Source organism: Phacochoerus africanus, chromosome 1, assembly GCF_016906955.1.
Source record: "Phacochoerus africanus isolate WHEZ1 chromosome 1, ROS_Pafr_v1, whole genome shotgun sequence".
NCBI lineage: Eukaryota > Metazoa > Chordata > Mammalia > Artiodactyla > Suidae > Phacochoerus > Phacochoerus africanus.
Genome location: NC_062544.1, coordinates 83,182,305 through 83,200,602, shown reverse-complemented (window position 1 = coordinate 83,200,602; position 18,298 = coordinate 83,182,305). Strand labels below are relative to the sequence as shown.

Genomic DNA, 18,298 nt, shown 5'->3' with positions numbered 1-18,298 from the left:
AGGTGTGGCCGAAAAAGAAAAAAAGCAAAATAGACAACTCTGTGGATTATTATTTTAGTTTATTTTAGTAATCTAAGGATCTCTATAACAGGCTTTATAAACTCATAAGAGGATTCATTGAAGTATGTGACACTTTTCATTTGAAGAATTTTCTTTAGTCAAAGGTCAGTTCAATGATGTTATTTCCTGAATGCAGTTTGATCAATAATCAATCACTCCATAGTCTATTGACTCTTTCTATTTATTTTGCTTTGCATGGCCACAGCTTTTGGAGAGAGGATAAATACTTTTTTATGGAGAAAGCTGTTTTGGAAAATATAAAGTCTTCCCACTCCTGCTCCCACTTTTTATTGGTCTATTAAAGAAAAAAAAATTCAGGGTCACCTTTTCATTTTTCCCCCAGTGCAGTGAAAAAGTCATAGACTGACAGCAGAAAGACTTGTCTCCATGGAAATTCAGTTTGAATCCAGAGAGTTTGAATCGATTTGATTCTGTGATGCTACAGGGCACCTTGGTTGTGAGGGGGTAGGTGCTGTGAATAATCAATTAGGAAATCCGTCTGCCCTTGAGGACAGCTTCTAGTGGACATGCAAGATGTGCCTGCCTTTTTCATCACCTCTCCAATGGCCACTTACCTCAAGTCTCCAAAGAAGAAAATTCAGACATTGTAATTTTAATGTGGGCATCTGATCCAGTGCTTAAGATAAATATAACCCTGTGTAGTAAGGAGAAGGTTTAGTGGGAAATGATTGGCATTCTTTCTTGGGAAAGGCATGGGGGAAGGAGAGAGAGAGAGGAGAGAGAGAGGAAGGAAGGGAGGGAGGGAGGTGGGGGGAAGAGAGGGAGAGAGAGGAGAGAGGCAAACAGCGTGAGGAAGACAAAGCAGAGATAAGGAGGCTCCTCGCAGCCCTGCCTTGTGAACTTGACACTTTGCAGACTGCAGCCAGCATGGTTGTCCTGCATCCAGTGACTCTGGGAATTTACCTTCAGCTTTTCTTCCGCTTCATCGTGTCTCAGCCCACTTTCCTCAACAGCGTGCTCCCAATTTCAGCAGGTAAAGCAGGACCACAACTCCGCTCTCTCTGCAGCCCCTCCTGATGTTTTTCCCTTTCCACTCTGGGCAGAGGGAGGTTGGGAGGGAGCCGGCCCCCAGTGGCCTCCGGTCAGCGTCGGGACACCCCTTCTGTCCTTGTGCCCTGCCTGGCTTCTCAGAACCAGAGACCCTTAGACAGATTGTTTCTTCTCCTCACTTGCTGCATTTTGGCCAGCTTGCATTTTTGGTTGGGAATTGTGGGGAGCTTATCAGAGACAGAGAGGAATGCAAGTGGAGTGAGTCCAGACGTTTCCATAAATACACCCCTGACCCCCTCCCCTGGCACCCAGGGGACTTGCCTCACAGGGCATGCTTTGCAGCCAGCTGAATGGGAGAGAGTCCCCCTCTTTCTCCTGGGGGCAAGATCCCCTGCAGCCCTGGCTGCTGCCCTCCTGTGCTTCCTCCCTGGGGTGGGCTTCTCTTCAGCCTCAGGGGAGGAGGGGTGAGGCGGAGGGGGCTGCTGAGCTGGGCACAAGACTGAGTGTGGGGAGGGGGCCTCTTTCTGCCCCAGCCTGGAAACCTCTTCGAGAGCACCAGGCTGTTGCCCTTGTCCTGTCCGACCCTGGGCAGAGGAAGTATTAGGTTACCAGCATGGGCCTGTTTAAACCTTTCTGAAGAAACTCAGACAGTTTCCAGAGGGCTTGAGTGGGGCAGACAGACCCCAGGCTTTGCAGTCTGCCTCCTCACAGCCCTCTTACTTCACCTCGGTCACCCCCGGCTCTCCCCAGAAAAACTGTTTCAGTCAGTCCCTCCAACATGAATCTCAGAAATACTTTGCTGCAGGCAGGAATTTCACTCTCACCGCCTTTGCTAGAAACAGGCTCACGGGAGGGAGGGTGCAGCTCTGAATCCAGTTCCCAACACTCTCCATTCATAAAACTGCTCATTGACATGTTGTGCTGCCAACGTGTGTGGGCCCTGAGGGAAGGACTCAGAGAAGGGCACGGGGCTAATTATAAAAGTGTGAGAAACTGGAGGAGAGGACAGGAATTCATGGAGAATATTGGGGGTGGTTGTGCCATCACGGTGTGTCCCAGCATGCCCCTCCCCCAGTTTAAGCCAAGACTTCCAGGCTTTGGGGAATGAGTGGGTCACTATTCCCTTTTTCAAGGGGGAAGCTTGATAGTTAATTTGGTCTAACTTGGTGGTTCTTAACCTTGTTTAGGTCATAGATTCCTTTAGAATCTGCTCAAGACTCAAAGAAACTCAAGTCTTCTGGTTCTAGCCCTGCCTCCAGGGGGCTTTCCGGCTGCTGGGAGGTAGTTGACGTTAGACTGTAAGCAGCACGTGGATGGGGACTGTGTCTGTCTTGTTCATTACCACTATTTCCCCAGGGAAATATTGGGTAGATGCCCAGGAAATATCTGGCGAATGGACAAGTGAATGAAGGAATGAAAACTTTTCTCATTTATAGACGGGAGTTTGCCATTATTTTGTACCACTTAATTTAGATACGGCCAGAATGGCTAATGAGTTCTGAGAGAGAAGATGAGAACCTCTGATTTTCTTTGAACTCCTTGCCCTGGAGAGAGGCCCAGCATAGCTTAGCCATCTCTTACGTAAGATTTGGTACAGATTGTTCCAGACAAGGTAACAGCAGGAAGAAGAGGTAACTCAGATGGTTTGAGAAAAGACTGGAATGAGTGGATCCCCTTCAGAGGTGTGGGTGGCGTTGAGGGAGCCAAGAAGGAAGGTTGAATGTCAGAGGAGGTTCTCTTCTCTCCAGCTTTCAGAATTCATTAGCCATTTTGGCTGTATCTAAATTAATAGCCTAGGGAACTATATCCAGTCTCTTGGGATAGAGCATGATGGAATATGAGAAAAAGAATGTATATATGTATGACTGTGTCACTATGCTGTACAGCAGAAATTGATACAACACTATAAATCAAGTATAATTGAAAAAAATAAAATAAAAAGAGGAGTTCCTGCTGTGGTGCAATGGGATCAGTGGCGTCTTGGGAGTACTGGGACACGGGTTTAATCCCTGGCCCGGCACAGTGGCTTAAAGATCCAGTGCTACTGATGTTGCAGCTTGGGTCATGACTTCAGCTCAGATCTGATCCCTGGCCCAGGACCTCCATATGCCACAGGGTGACCAAAAGTGAAAAGAAAAAGAAAGAAAAGAAAAGAAAGGTTGAGGAGTTCCTGTTGTGGTGCACCGGAAATGAATCTGACTAGGAACCATTAGTTTTGGGTTTGATCCCTGGCCTCGCTCAGTGGGTTGAGGATCTGGTGTTACCATGGGCTGTGGTGTAGGTCTCAGTCGTGGCTCCAAATTGGTGTTGCTGTGGCTCTGGCGTAGGCCAGCAGCTACAGCTCTGATTAGACCCCTAGCCCTGGAACTTCCATATGCAGTGGGTGTGGCCCGAAAAAGACAAAAGAAAAAGAAAAAAAAAGAAAGATTGAGAAGTTAGCAACCGTTAGGAAGCTTTTATCACCACCCCCATCTCCCCACCCCACCCTGTGCCAAAGGAGGCAAGAGGAGGATCCCTGGGACCTTGGAGGAGGGGCCAAAACAGAGAAAGTGCAGAAGAAATACCCTGACTGCTCTCTTCTCCAATCTGGCCACCTCTTAACAGTGCTTCCCATGGGCCAAACCCAACCTTGAAGGATTCATAGGGGTGGGAACTTAGAATTGTTAGCCCACCTGTCCACGGGCTGTTCCTAGGGAATTGCTAAATCCAGATCTCCTGGCTGGGAATGCAGTCTTTAGACATCTGGAAAAAACAGTGGGGTAGATTTAGGGGGAATCACTGAGGGGTCAGCTCAGTAGAGCACAACACATCTGCTTTCTCCTGTGGAGTCACCGCTTTGTCCCCTTCATCTTGTCAGGGCTTCCTGATAACACAGATTGGAAATGAAACTATGTGTTGAAATGGGAACTGTTCCTTAAGACAGGAGAACGCTAATCTTTTGAAAATAGTTTCCTGCAATCTGATGTGAAATAGTCTATGTTCTGAAGCTCATAGGTTCTTATTCTTCTGAAGAGACAAGCCCTGGGCACATAGTGAAAAGTGCCACCAGGGAATTTTCATTCTACCCACCAGAGCTTACTGAGTGCCCACTGTGCTCCTGGCACTGGGCTGAGTGTGCAAGGGACATGGGGACAGGCAGGATGTGGCTCTGTCCTAGGGGACCATGGACCGCATGCACTGGGGGCCCACCCCCCACCCCCCCTGGACAGGCCATGACAGAGGAAAATCCCTTGCAGGCCTGTGGGCTGGTTCCTTCCTTAACTCTCATCAGGAAGGACTGGAGTACAACCATGCCAGAAACAGCATAGTTCTCTGGATCCAATGTTCATTACCTGGCAGCTTCCATTGCTGAGTCCCTGAGAGGACCAGGAAGGGTGCAAAATGCCTCAAAAAGGCCAAACATGATGGCAGAAACCCCCAGCACTAAAGCACCTGCATTATTAGATGCACAGAAAACCAGCCCAGGCCCTCAGTCCACGCCTGGGAACTTTTACCGGGACGCCACCCTCACAGGGTGAGAGAGCAGGCTTCTCGGGGTGGGGGTGAGTCAGCTATGGCACATTAGATTGGGGCCAGGGGTGGGGTGGGCTGCTGTTTAAGACTGACACAATGACAGCAAGAACAACAGAGATAGCTGATAAAACGAATTACAAGGAAAGTGGTGAAGGATCAGAGAATGGTTCTGAGGTCAAAAAGGATAGTGGATGGGATTATTTCTAGAGCCTCCATTCTGTACATAGCCCCTGAAGACACGACTTACAGCTTATTGACTGGTTTGCACTGTGCTGAGCATGAATGAGCTAGTAAAGGCAGAATTGTGTTCACTTCGTTTTGTCTGAGAAGGCAGAGAAGTATCAGGTATGGTTGTTTCTGCAGAATGTGGCCCTAAAATGTAGAGGGACAGGAGCCCCAGCTTTGGTGTACTGTGGCTGGGTGATAAACTATGCTAGCACTCAATGGCTCAACAACAGTTGTTTATTATTGAAGTTTATGTGTTTGTGAGTCAGCTAAGGGTCAACTAATCTGGCCTGGGTTTGGCAGGCCCTGCGAGGCTCACTGTGGTCTGTGAACTGACTCAGTTCCAGGGTCTATCCACTGATGTGGCTCCATTGTTGTATGGTTTTCAGAATGTGGTGGCACAAACCTGAGGACAGTGGTATTTATAGAGGGGCAGGCCATCCACACACTTCAATCTGTGTAACTCTCACAGTACCCGGGAAGGATGTGGCCTCCCACTCACTCCTCAGATGGAAAAATGAAGGTTCAGAGAGGTAGTGATTTGCCTAAGACTGCATAGGTGGTATGGGGAGAGCTGGAGACTGTAACTTTGCCCTCTGACGCTAAGTCCAGGGCTCTTACCAGTGTAGACCAAATCTGCTATAGCCATGGAGAATCCGTGATACTAGCTTTTAAAATCCCTCATCCCAGCCTCCAAAAACCCAGCTCTAGGTCTTTATTCTCTGTTCTCTCTTGCCTTTTACTCAGGACATCAGTGCCTAAAGCTCTTAGCAAATGATTGAGAAGATGACTTCATACTCAAGTGTGCGTGTCTTTCCGGGTTCTCAGTTTATCTCTCTTTGAAGGTATTTGTATTGTAACAGGATTTAAAGATCTAAGCTAAAGCATGCTCTAGGAAGATGGGCTTCAACCAGGGCATTGGGGGCGGGGGCACTGAGGCTTCCTCGAGTCAGGGAAGACCATTTCACAGACATTCTCTTTAGGGTTGGAGCCAAGTAACTCTATGACCACAGACACACTGCCTTCCCTTCTCCAACACAGGCTTTCTCAGGCAAGCAGGCACTCTTCAGACAATGTGTGAGTCCAGGTCTCAGGGCCAGATGAAGAGAAGACCCACATCCAGTCCTGGAAACTTGTGCGTTCTGTCTGAGTGCTGGAACCTTCTTCTGTGGGTGCTGGGATATGACCAGGGCAGGCATTTTGTGGCCTGTTGAACCTGGTGTCCAGTTCTGCATTCCCCTGACTGGAAGCCAGCCAGGCTCCCACTTGGGAACCAATCATGTTCTTGGCAGTAGATTATGGGCCATTTATTTGTGTCTGATGCTGGTTGGCTATTGTTTAATGTTCTGTAATGCACTTCCCAGCTATCTCCTCCGATTTAGCTCCCCATATTTCCTGTGGATAATATGATCAGAGAGGGTTCTTAAATTAGAAGGCCCTCCAAGGGTCCCAGCTTGCCCACTTTACCCCATCCAAGGCTCTTAATGATGCAATGGACTCCTCTCTGGCTCAGAGAGAGATGGGTGTGAGAGAGCTTTCTCACCAGATATATGGGCCAAGTCTTGACACCGTCACCCACCCCACCCAACCCTGCTTTCCTCAGACCCACAACCATACAAAAACAACACAGCTCCAGAAGGAACAGAAACCCTTCTGACTTTGATGAATCACCAAGTAGGCTGGTGTCCCATTTTGAAATGCAGTTCACATTGTAACAACTGCTTGTATTGCTCTTGTAATTGATACCAAGTGCCCCCAAAGTCCTTACTTTGCCAGGCTTTTCCACAGCTATGGTGTATTTTCTCTTCATAGTTGGCCCTACTGTTGGTGGGGGGGTCTTGGGTTTGAATCCTGACTGTGTGATCATGGGACACTCACACCATAGTTGCAGTGGGTCCCAGTTCACCTGTAAAAGGGGTATAATTGTCTCACAGGATTGCTATGAGCATTTATTCATTCAACAAACACTTAATAAGTCCTAGCCCTGGACCTGGAACTGAGATGCAGCTGTGAGCAGACAGAAGCATCCCCTACACACGGAGTTCCTCCATCATCACCTTGAGAAGACTAGTCCAGTTGGCCCAAAGGGTAAACAAAAGACCCCTAGAGCAGAGCTGGAGCTCACAAACCAGCTAACCATGGACCAAATCAGTCTTCATGTGGTGCTATGCTCAGCCTTCACATGGAAATACTACGAAGAGAAAGAGAAATTTTTTTTTAATTGCTTTAGTTGCTAACATTTAAGCATCAAATGATTTAACATTTCTATGAATCAGGCCTCAGAAATTCCCTTGTGGTGCAGCGGGTTAAGGATCTGGTGCTGTTAAAACAGCAGCTTGGGTCGCTGTCGCAGGTTCGATCCCTGGCCTGGGAACTTCCACATGCCATGATTATAGCCAAAAATAAAGTTTAAAAAACAAAACAGGCAAACACACCAGACCTCTTGGAGAGCAGGGCAACCTGGCAGTCCTGGCCCACATCTCAGTGCCACAATAACTTTGGAACAGAGCAGCTCCAAGTCCCCACCACACCACCCATCTCACACCTTGTCACCTGCCTGGCCAGTGGCTCTGCTGCTTTGGACTCTGCCTCCTTTAGCAGTCTCGGGCATGTTTCTAGAATTCCCAAGCTCTGCAAAGCTCACTTTGAAAGTTAATATTCTAGATCAGTAGTTCTCAAACTACAGCACTTGTTCTCAGGCCCAGAGAGACATAGGGATCATGTGGGATGATTTACAACGAGCCCAGTATCCAGGCTGGACAGACCAATTACATCTGACTCTGAGGCCAGGGAGGGGGCACTGAGAGGGTTTAAAGCTCTCCAGGTGATTCTAATGTCTAGCTGTGGTTAACTATCACAGCCAGCATCAGAATCAACTGGAAGGTTTGTTAAAACACACACTGCTGGGCGCACCCAACAAACCGATTCAGGAGGTGTGAACTTTGCAGTTCTAGTAAGATCCCAGATGCTGCTGATGCTGCTGGTCTACCAGCCACAGGTTGAGGGCCACTGCTCAGTTTGCCTCTTATGTCCTGTATTAGTTTCCTGTGGCTGCCCACTCTCCCATTGCCTCTTTCTTCTGTGTCAATCTTCCTCTGCCTCTCTTATAAGGACACTTGTGATTACCTTAAGGGCCCATCACACCGCAAAGTTCCTTTTGTCCTATAAGGTAACTTTTACGGGTTCCAAGAATCAGGCTCTGGACCTCTTTGGGGGCCATTATTCAACCTCCCACAGTCGCCTTTTCCACTGGGTCAAGTGTCCCTGAGGGCTTTCTCTAAGTGACATCAGGGTATGTATAATGTCATCGCTTGGATCCCTTCCCAGAGCAGACCATGAGACAAGATTTGGGTACAAGTGGTGTGTTTGGAAGGTGACCCCAGTAGGGATTTGGGAAACAGAGACAGGGAAGGGAAGGCAGTCCATCAGTCCTGGAGGCTTTCAGGACAGATTCCTGCTGTGGGCAGCTGGGGCTCAGATCTGCTGGGACCTCAGAGAGACAGGGGGCTGAGCTATTGATCCGCCAGCTCCTGGGGATATGCTTGCCCCAGGCAACTCCGCAGCTGGAGAAGCCCTCTGCATAGCCACAGGTGCTTGTGTCAGGAGCTGGAAGCCATAGGGTCTGGTGAGTACTGGGAATATGGCAGGGATGTGTTAAAAGAGAAGGTGTGGTCCGGATGGCTCTTATACAGTCGCTTGCCCACCCGCCCCCTCTGGGCAGTGGCAATTACAGTTCAGCACCCTTCCTTCTCTGATACTGGATCTGGGGTCCAGTTACTAAGGGAACCCCGTTAACACTAATAACACTGCCTTGCAGAGAGCACTGCTTACTAGCTAGACTCTTTATGTGACCTGACTCCTAATCTTTGTAACAGTTTCACAAGACATTAGTAACCCCAGCTTTACCAAAGAGGGAACTAACATTCAGGGAGGTGCAGTCACTCTCCTGAGGTCGCAGAGTGCCAGGGCTAAATTTCAAAATCGGAACGTTCTGAGCCCCAAATTATTGCGAAGGCAGAATAGACTATTGGTTAGGAGTAGGACATCTGGTGCCATGCTGCCTGAGTTCAAATCTTGTATTTCTCTTAGCTTTGGGACATTGGGCATGCAAATTGCCCTGTCTACTTCAGTTCCCCTTTCTGTAAAATGGGGCTCAAAGTAAGATTTCACTCACAGAGCAGTTGTGAAGATTAAGTCAGCTAATTACGAATAGAACTTTAAAAAGTGCCTGGTGTGTGATGTATGTACCTTTTTTCTCATTATTTCCAGAACCCCAGTATCTCTACATATGCTGAGAGGTCATGATCTCCCCTAAGGTGCCTCTATGTTGAAAGGCCAAAGTCCCAAATACAATCCAAACAATAATTTTTTGTTTAAAGTTTCCAGTGGGTTAAGGCCATAAGAGGGGCTCAGCTTTTATCTGTTTTCCATTTGCGAACCGATCCCTAAAGCAGGGACCCGTTGACCAGGGAAAGAGGCTCTTCTCTCATGGTGACTGGTTTTCCCAGATGGCTTTAAAAATACACCTGGCCCTATTCCATCTCCCAGCCCAGAGCAGTCAGCTCCATTCAAGCCCGCACTTAGGTCTCCATGGCAACATAAGCATAAGCAAGAGGCACGTGCTGGGAGCTGCGACAGCTGAAGGGGATGCCTGATGGCTGCCCAGGGCTTTGCACCGTGAACCAGCTGAGGTCTGAAAAAAGAGAGGAGAAAAAGGAAACTTGAATGAGAGTTGGATAGGGTCTCCCCATTCCTACCCGCCTCCCCACCCCCACGAATCCTGCTGCCGCTCACCTGGCCTTCTTGGTATCTTTCCGAGAAGTCTGGAGAAAGCCCTGGAGCTTTCCTGCTGCGGCTGGTAGTTCCCTCTTGGGACACATGCTCCAGGAAGGACCTTCTGAAGGTCTCAGACCTGGCATGGGGATCTCAGGGACCCAGGAGGATAGGGGATGGGTTGACAATGGCCGGCCTACCTGCCAGACAGGGCTTTCTTACTTTACTGCAACTCAGGGTTTGTTCAAGTGTTTGAACTTGTCCCCTATTTGAGGGGCCTGCCAGGTGGGTCATTATTGAGAGTTGAGGAGTTCCCATTGTGGCCCAGTGGTTAACGAATCCGACTAGGAACCACGAAGTTGCAGGTTGGATCCCTGGCCTCCCTCAGTGGGTTAAGGATCCGGTGTTGCCATGAGCTGTGATGTAGGTCACAGACGCGGCTCAGGTCCCACATTGCTGTGGCTGTGGCGTAGGCCAGTGGCTATAGCTCTGATTAGACCCCTGGCCTGGGAACCTCCATATGCTGCGGGTGCAGCCCTAGAAAAGGCAAAAAAAAAAAGAGAGAGAGAGAGAGTTGAAACCAGGCTGCCCTTTGTGCCCAACCAAACTGGCTTGGTTTCTCAGATCATCTGTATTGGGAGTGGACCTCACAGAGTGCCCCCCTACCCTGCCCGCCTGCCACAAGACCTCCAAATTCTCTGTGGTCATCCAGAAATCAAGATCTCCATTGTTGAGATTAATGTTCAGGATGTAGAGGGGCTCCAAGTAAGGACAGCCATTTTTGTCCTGTCCATCTTCCTGAGAGCTGTGTTGGGCAGGTCGTGGTGGGAAAGTTAATGATAGGGAAGAACATCCTGAGGGAAAACCATGGGTCTGGGTGGTGGGCGCTCCTCCACACTCCGTGTCCGCCCATGAAGTGTGAGCACTGGGAGGCCGAGGGGCTGTCTGGATAATTCAGGCCCTAGAAGTGCTTTCCCCAAATTATCTGAGTAAATGGTTTCTTTTCTTTTTTTTCTTCAATTATTTGAGTCAACTGCCCGGCCTGCACCTCCTCTGCTGGGCAGCCCTGAAAGCCAGAGGACACCTGCCTGACAGGCATGGGCCTTGCCGCTCAGCTTATCTTGTCCAGGTCCAACTAGAAGGTGGCATGGGGACAGTTAGTCAGTGGGGCTGACCACGTGCCTGTTTACTCTTGTTCCCTGAGAGGGGCCGTGGCGTGGGGTTAAGGCATGAGGTGGAACTCGGGAAACCTGAGTTACCCCTCTGACCCACCGCTGACTCTGGGGCATGCATGTGCTGTTGGACAAGCCCTTTGCTCTCTGTGAGGCCCCGTTTCCTCCTCTGTAAAATGAAGGGATGGACCAGATTCCAAAGATCCTTTTAGGCATAGACTGTCTCTGACTTTGTGGCTAAAGCTTGCTTGCTAACCTACAGAATTAGCTCCTCCACATGACAGGGTCTCAGCCTGTGTTTCTCTTTGGTGCATTGGCACCTGGAGAACTCATGATGTGGGGAGAAAAGGTGTGGGCTTCACAGGTTTAGACAGCTCTGGACTCAAGTGACATCTCTGTGACCCACTAGCTGAGTGATCTTGGCCAAGTGGCCTTGGTTTCTCAGCACCTCAGTTTCCAACTCTGTAAAATGCGGATAAGAGTACCTGCCTCAGAGTTCCCTGATGGGTTTAGTGGGTTAAGGATCTGGCATTATTGCTGCTGTGGTGCAGGTTTGATCCCTGGCCTGGGAACTTCTGCATGCCATGGGCGCAGCGAAAAAACAAAAAAGAGTATCCGCATCATCAGATGGCATTGTAGTAGGTAGAGAACTTTGCACTGTACCTGGAATGTAGTTAATCTCAGTTTCTGGTTGCGACCATTATTCCAAATGGCAGTGAAAGTATTGGAACCCAGGCTTGCCTCCTCCTGAGATGCTTTGTTTCTACTATAATCCCCCCTGCTCTTATTTGGTGGCTGGAGAGGTTTGCTCCTGGTGCTGAAGGGTCCAGCCTCAGAATTCAGTCTCCATCGGGATTCCTGCTGTGGTGCAATGGGATTGGCAGCGTCTCCGCAGAGCCAGGACACAGGTTCAAGTCCCAGCCTGGAAGTGAGTTAAAGGATCTGGCATTGCCACACAGCTTCAGCATAAGTTGCAGCTTAGATCTGATCCCTGGCCCAGAAACTCCATATGCTGCAGGGCAGCCAAAAAGAAAAAAAAAAAAAAAGAATTCAGTCTCCATTGAAATCCCTGGCTGAGAGGAGTCCATCACAGTGCATGGGCTTCAGAATCTGAGGTCTGGACTCCAAAGCCCAGCTCCCTAGGACCTTGACTGTCAGAGCCTTAGTTTTCCTCTCCCAGAAAAGGGGGGCATAATAGAGGGTAGTGGGAGGGGTTGTGGTGAAGAGGACAGGAGAAAGCAAGGGAGGGCCTGGCTCTGAGCTGGTAGAGTATGCGCTCAGGACTCACACTGAGGGTGATGCTGTAGCTACTGAGTCCTCAGCTCATGGGCAAAGTCCACCCACAGGCTCCTCTCTGGGCTGTAAGGGAGAAAGCTCTCATCTCCCCAGACAGGCTGAGCTCACCAGGAGCCCCCATGGCACTCAGGCCTGAGCGTGAAAATTATGCAGCCAACCCTGTGCGAAGCCAACTGGTGGACAAGCCACTTCCATATCCAATTCATCCGAGTCGGGAGAATGAGGCTTCTGTCCACATGGCATCTGCCTTGTGTGGAATGACAGTCTTGCCCCCTTCAGAATGGACAGTGACGCCAGGTCAACAGGCCTGCCAGCGTGGGTCCGCCCAGGAAATCAGAGGCAGGTTACTACACATGAATGTTTCAAACAGAAGGCCAGCAAATGGCTGACTGGACAAAGACGATCATTTTCTGGCCACTCACGCATCTGCTGCCACTTTGTGTTTTGTTTGATTTTTCTTTCCTACATGAGGCAGTAAAATCCATTTGAATGGATTCAGATCATCATCATCATCAGCATGTTTAAATCTGTCTCTGTCTCTAAATTATGACTATTACTTGATATATATATATATAGCTTTTGATATACTTCCTATCAATCAAATGACTAATTTTTATCACACCTCCTACAGTATACTTAACTATTGTGTTAACAAGAAGACTCACAAGACAAACTAACACAAGGAGCCCATAGTCTGAGACATCAAAATAACACCATGAAATAATAAGTGAAACAGGTGACCGTGGTGGTGTCTATAGTGTACAGGTGGTTGGCCTTTGAGTGAACAAATCAGGATAAGGACACAGCTGATCCGGGTTCAAGTCCTGGCCCAGTCAGTGCATATTACCAAGTCTTGTGAGAGTTGATGTTTGTAGGCTACATATTTTAAAGAATGATTTTGTTTCTTGCTTTGAGGTGACAGATAAAATGTCCTGGAAAACAAGGAAACAAATGGATTTATATCATAAATATAAGAATAAATCATAGAGAAGAATAAATCACAGAATAAATCATAAATGAATTAAGATTTAAACATAAGATATGAAATCATTATTAGAAGAAACCTTGAGAGATTTAGGGGGTAACTTTAGTGTGGGGGAAAAATTTAGAAGCCATAAAAAAGGCTTCTACAATCAACTCTACTACCTAAAAAGAAAAAAAAATTTGTGTGGGGGTTGGGGGAACAACATCAAAAGACCAAAACAAACTGGGGAAAATATCTGCAAGTCATATCATGAAGTGCTACTTTTTTATATATTAAAAAAATTGTAAAAGAAGACCAATAGGAGTTCCTGTTGTGGCTCAGCGGTTAACAAACCTGGCTAGTATCCATCAGGATGTGGGTTCAATCCCTGGCCTCGCTCAGTGGGTTAAGGATCCGGCATTGCTGTGAGCTGTGGTATAGATCACCAGCTGCAGCTCCAATTCGACTCTTACCCTGGGAACCTCCATAGGCCGAGGGTGTGGCCCCAAAAAGAAAAAAAAAAAAAAAAAAAGACCAACAACCTAATGGAAAAATGGAAAAAATACATATGGCTCTAAAATGTGTGAAAATATCCCCAGCCTCATTCTTCATAAGAGAAACGCAAATTAAAACCACACTGAAGTCCCATTTTTCATCCATCGGATGGGAGAAATTCAAAAGGTCTGACATTGCGTGTGCAGTTGAGGGTATGTGGAAACAAATACCTCATCTTCTGCTTGCGGACAAAGTGTGGGTTGATGGAGACTTTGTGGAGATGGGTTAGGCAACATGTGTGAAAACTATAAATGCACACACTCTTAGACCCAGCAATCCTACAATAGGAATTCATCCAATGGACAAGCTTATCTACATACACAAAGATGCATGTAGAATGTTATTTTGTTGTATCATTGTTTATATCAACAAATGTTTGTATATCACCCAAATGCACATCAGTTGGGGGCAGGGTGAATGAATTACGTTTCTCCCAAATGAAGGAATATCATATAGCCATTGAGAGGAATGTAGATGCATTTTATGTAGTAATACCAAATAAACTTGGAAATTATGTGAAGAAACCAAGAAAGTATCATGGCACAAGCATAGTATTATATTACACATATTTGCTTCTGTATGCCTAAACTGTTCATGGAAGTATCCACAGGAGAATAATTGATAATAAACAATTGGAACTGGGAGGAGGTAGGAGAGTTTTCAAGTATACCTGTTTATACTTTGAATTTCAAATCACATGAATGTATTACCTATTCAAACAATTAAACAAAATCTCATATACACATATAAGACAGAATCTCTCACCTGGAGCACAGGATGGGATTCTTCTGTCTCTTAGACCCAAATTAACAAATGGGATGGAGATCTCAGAGAATTTCCAGAGTGGTAAAATAATCATATATAACAGTAGAAAAATTATTCCAGTGGTAGAATAATTATATTATTATTATTATTTTGTCTTTTGTCTTTTTAGGGCCATACCTGTGGCATATGGAGGTTTCCAGGCTAAGGGTTGAATTGGAGCTGTAGCTTCCGGCCTATGGCACAGCCACAACAATGCAGATCTGAGATGTGTCTGTGACCTACACCACAACTCAAGGCAACACCAGATCCTTAACCCACTGAGCAAGGCCAGGGATCAAACCCGTGTCTTCATGGATACTAGTTGGGTTCGTTAAACTGAGCCACGATGGGAACTCCTATATTTATAATTATAGTACTGCTATAGTATTTATAATTATAGTTCCTCTTGTCAACTTGTTCAGTCTATTGCTCTGTTGCTCAGCTGAGTTCAATAAGGTCAATCCGAGACACCCCCCCCCCTTCTTTCTGGAATCCAGGGATTTCAGGGACTTGTGAGACCAAAGGGCAAAAGTGTTGGCTGTGCCAGTGGGCAGCCAGGGGCTCCCAGGGACCCTGTTTCCCTCCTCCTTACCTGCTGTGGCCCCTTGGATAACAATCACTGGAGGCAGTGGGTCAGGGAGGGGCTCCAGAGAAAGGGCTAGATGAGCCACGTGGTTTTGAATCACAAGTGTCTATAGAGCTAAAAATGTCATCATGGATACATGAAAGCATGGAAACATATAGCTGGTGGAGACACAGGGACTTTCCACTCAACCCCAGTTGTCAGCGCAGGTTGGAAACACCCACCCTGTGGGCCTGATGCAGCTGGAGGATTTCATCTCTAACCTGTGGCCAGATCTCCTGAATAACTCTAGACACTTGGCCTCCTCCCTCAAGCTGAAGCAGAAGATTTAATAGGACTCGCTGATTTATCCTTGCTGCTGTAATCAAATTCAGAGCCAAGGCACAGCCAGCCTTGGGGAGGTTTCTTGATGTTCCCTTGGCTCCTAATAACATTGCCTCCTCCTTCCACTCTATTTACCATATGCCATTTGGTCAAATTAGAACCTGAACTCAGAAAAGCAGATGCCTTCCTTTAGATAAGATCCAAAAAATTCCTTTGTGGGAGGAAATGGGGTAGGGTTTGTCTCCCCAAATCTATGCACCATCAAAGCAGTCACTTCTGATATATGACTTACTACAAAATAATGACCCATTTGAGGTGATTTTCCTCCATCCTTGTAGCTTGGGGCAGCCTTTTCTTCCTCATGGCATCCTTACTGGCGGGGGTGGGGTGGGGGGAGTGCTGCAGTAGAGAAGGTCCATCTTGTGTCCTTCCTGGGGATTCAATTACTTGCCTAAGGTCTCCTGATGAATGGCTACAGGCTCTTCCAGGCCACACTGGTGTTGATGTCCTAGCTCTGTGCAGCTGCCGAGCTCCCAGATACTTGCCAGCAAGGGCACTGGGTGACCCACCCCCAATCCCAACTCTGGGAAGTTTATCTTCTGGTTTTCTGTTGCCTTCTTTTTTATTACAGAAAAATCCCAAACATTCAAAAAAGTGGAACCCCTAGCCTGGAAACATCCATATGCCACGTGTGTGGCCCTAAAAAGACAAAAAAAAAGTAATAATAATAGCAAAAAAGTGGAGAGAATTTTCCAGGGAATACCAATGTGCCCAGTGTTATGGGCTAACTTGCATCTCCCCTGCCCCCACCCCCAAAATGCCTGTGTTAAAGTCCCAACTCCCATGACCTCAGCATGTGACTGTATTTGGAGACAGGCCTTTAAAGATGTGAGGAAGCTTATGTCAGGACATATGGGCGGCTCTGGTCTGATCTGACTGGTGTCCTTATAAGAAGAGATTTGGACACACAAGAGACACCAGGGATTTTGAAAGGAGGAAACGCACGTAAAGAGGAGAGAAGGGAGCCATCGACAAGCCAAGGAGAGAAGCCTTGGAAGAAACTAAATCTTCTGACAACTTCATTTTGGATGTCTAGCTTCCCAAACGGGGAAAAATGAATTTCTGTTGTCTCAGCCGCCCAGATGTTTTGTTATGGCAGTCTTAGCAAATACACCCAGCACATAGATTCTGCAACTTGTTATCATTTGTCTATAGTTACTCTGTCCTCTGTCTATGTATCCATCTTATTTGGGGGATGGATTTCAAAATGACTTGCACATTCCCTGCCCACTTTGAAGAGTAAACTCTTCAAAAGAGAAGGTAACCACACCCACCCTCTCTGTGGCCAGGAGAGCGGCAACCCTACTCGTGTGGGTTTACCAACCAGGAAAGTGAGACCCAAAGATGAATGACGGTGAGGTTTGATTAGAGGCAAGGGGCTGGATGTGGGGAATGCTCCAAGCCCCAATGGCTGGGACACATCTGCCATTTTTCTGGGATCCTCTGCTCCTCCTTGCCAATCAGTGGGGGTGGGATGGGGGAAAGGTCACCACTTTGTGTGAGTCACTGAATCTCCAGAAGGCTCCAGGGTCCGACATCTGGATTCAACTGATGTCTTCAATTCAAGACATCTGGCCAACCACCTACTGGCCCTCAATCACCGAAGAGGCTGATGATGCTGATACACACTATGTGGTTGTGGGAACCAAAGAAGGGTATCAAATGCTCACCAATTGTCCCATGATTGGTTGGCACCTCATCTTGGGTTGGGGTAATGCTATTTGTTGTGACAAACAAGCAACTTTGTTTAATCAAAATTTATTTCCTGCTCACCCATGAGTTCAGTGCCCTTGCTGGGTGTGGCTGGCCTCCTTGCTGGTGTCCAGGGAAGCAGGCCCTTTCCATCCTGGCTCCAGCATCACCTAGGGCTGGAGTCCTCTGCATCCGGGCAGAGCCATTGGCGAGAAGAGTCATAGAGCCTAGTGCCCCCAGCTGCTCTCGCCATGGCGGGGGGTGGGGTGAGGGGGGAGCTGGGCAGCACTGTTGCTTCTCAGGGTCAGCTCTGGCCTGTGGAAGATACATCTGGGGGGCATGCCAGCCTTCTCCGTACAGCGTCATCTCTGAGGAGGTCCTGGGGCTGGGGTTAGGAGTGGAGAGAGCCTACCACCAGGGAAGGGCCAGGTTGGAGGAAAGCCTGATGCACAAGAGCAGTGAGAAGAGCAGGAGGGGGAAGGGCAGTTTGATGTGAGCTGCCTCCAGGGCTGGGGAAGCCACCACCAAATCCACCTTCTCCCAGGGTTGCACAGGGATCCTGTTGAACTCTGGCCCGGGTTCTGTTCTAGCTGCATGGCCCAGACCAAGTGACCTGGCTTCTTTTCTGTAAATCGAGGACAATTATGCTGAACACTCAATGATATATCAATAGTAATGTGATAATTTGGGGGAAGAGCTGAGTCCAGTGTTGTCAGTGTTTCATGATGAGGATTTTTTTTTCTTGTTAGGGCTGTACTGCAACATATGGAAGTTCCTAGGCCAGGGGTCAATTAGAGCTACAGCTGCTGACCTACACCACAGCCACAGCATCACCAGATCCTTAACCCACTGAGCAAGGCCAGGGATTGAACCTTGTCCTAATAGATACAAGCTGGGTTTGCTACTGCTGGGCCTCGACGGGGAACTTCAGAAACGAATCTGACTGCTGAGGACACAGGTTTGATCCCTGGCCTCCTTCAGTGGGTTTAAGGATCCATCATTGCCGTGAGCTGTGGTGTAGGTCGCAGACATGGCTCAGATCCTGTGATGCTGTGGCTGTGGTGTAGGCTGGTGCCTACAGCTCCAATTCGACCCCCTAGTCTGGGAACCTCCATATGCCATGGGTGTGGCCCTAAGAAGACTAAAAAAAAAAAAGAAAAAGAAAGACTAAAAGAAAAATAGAATCTGTTGCAGGGCTCTCCTGTGTGCAAAATGTTGGGTTTGTGTCAAAGAAAAAGTCATTCTCTTAACTGGTCGAGAGGGTAA

The 18,298-nt window shown here is 47.8% G+C and overlaps 1 protein-coding gene across 1 annotated transcript in view; it reads left to right on the top strand.

Annotated features, from left to right (window-relative positions):
* The first annotated feature begins 860 nt into the window (after positions 1–860).
* COLQ (collagen like tail subunit of asymmetric acetylcholinesterase) overlaps positions 861–18,298 on the top strand; it is a 75,847-nt gene continuing 58,409 nt past the window's right edge. The window contains exon 1 of the mRNA XM_047768608.1: positions 861–1,054. Within this exon, the coding sequence (XP_047624564.1) occupies positions 949–1,054 (106 nt within the window). The 5' untranslated portion in view covers positions 861–948. The remainder of the gene's footprint in view (positions 1,055–18,298) is intronic.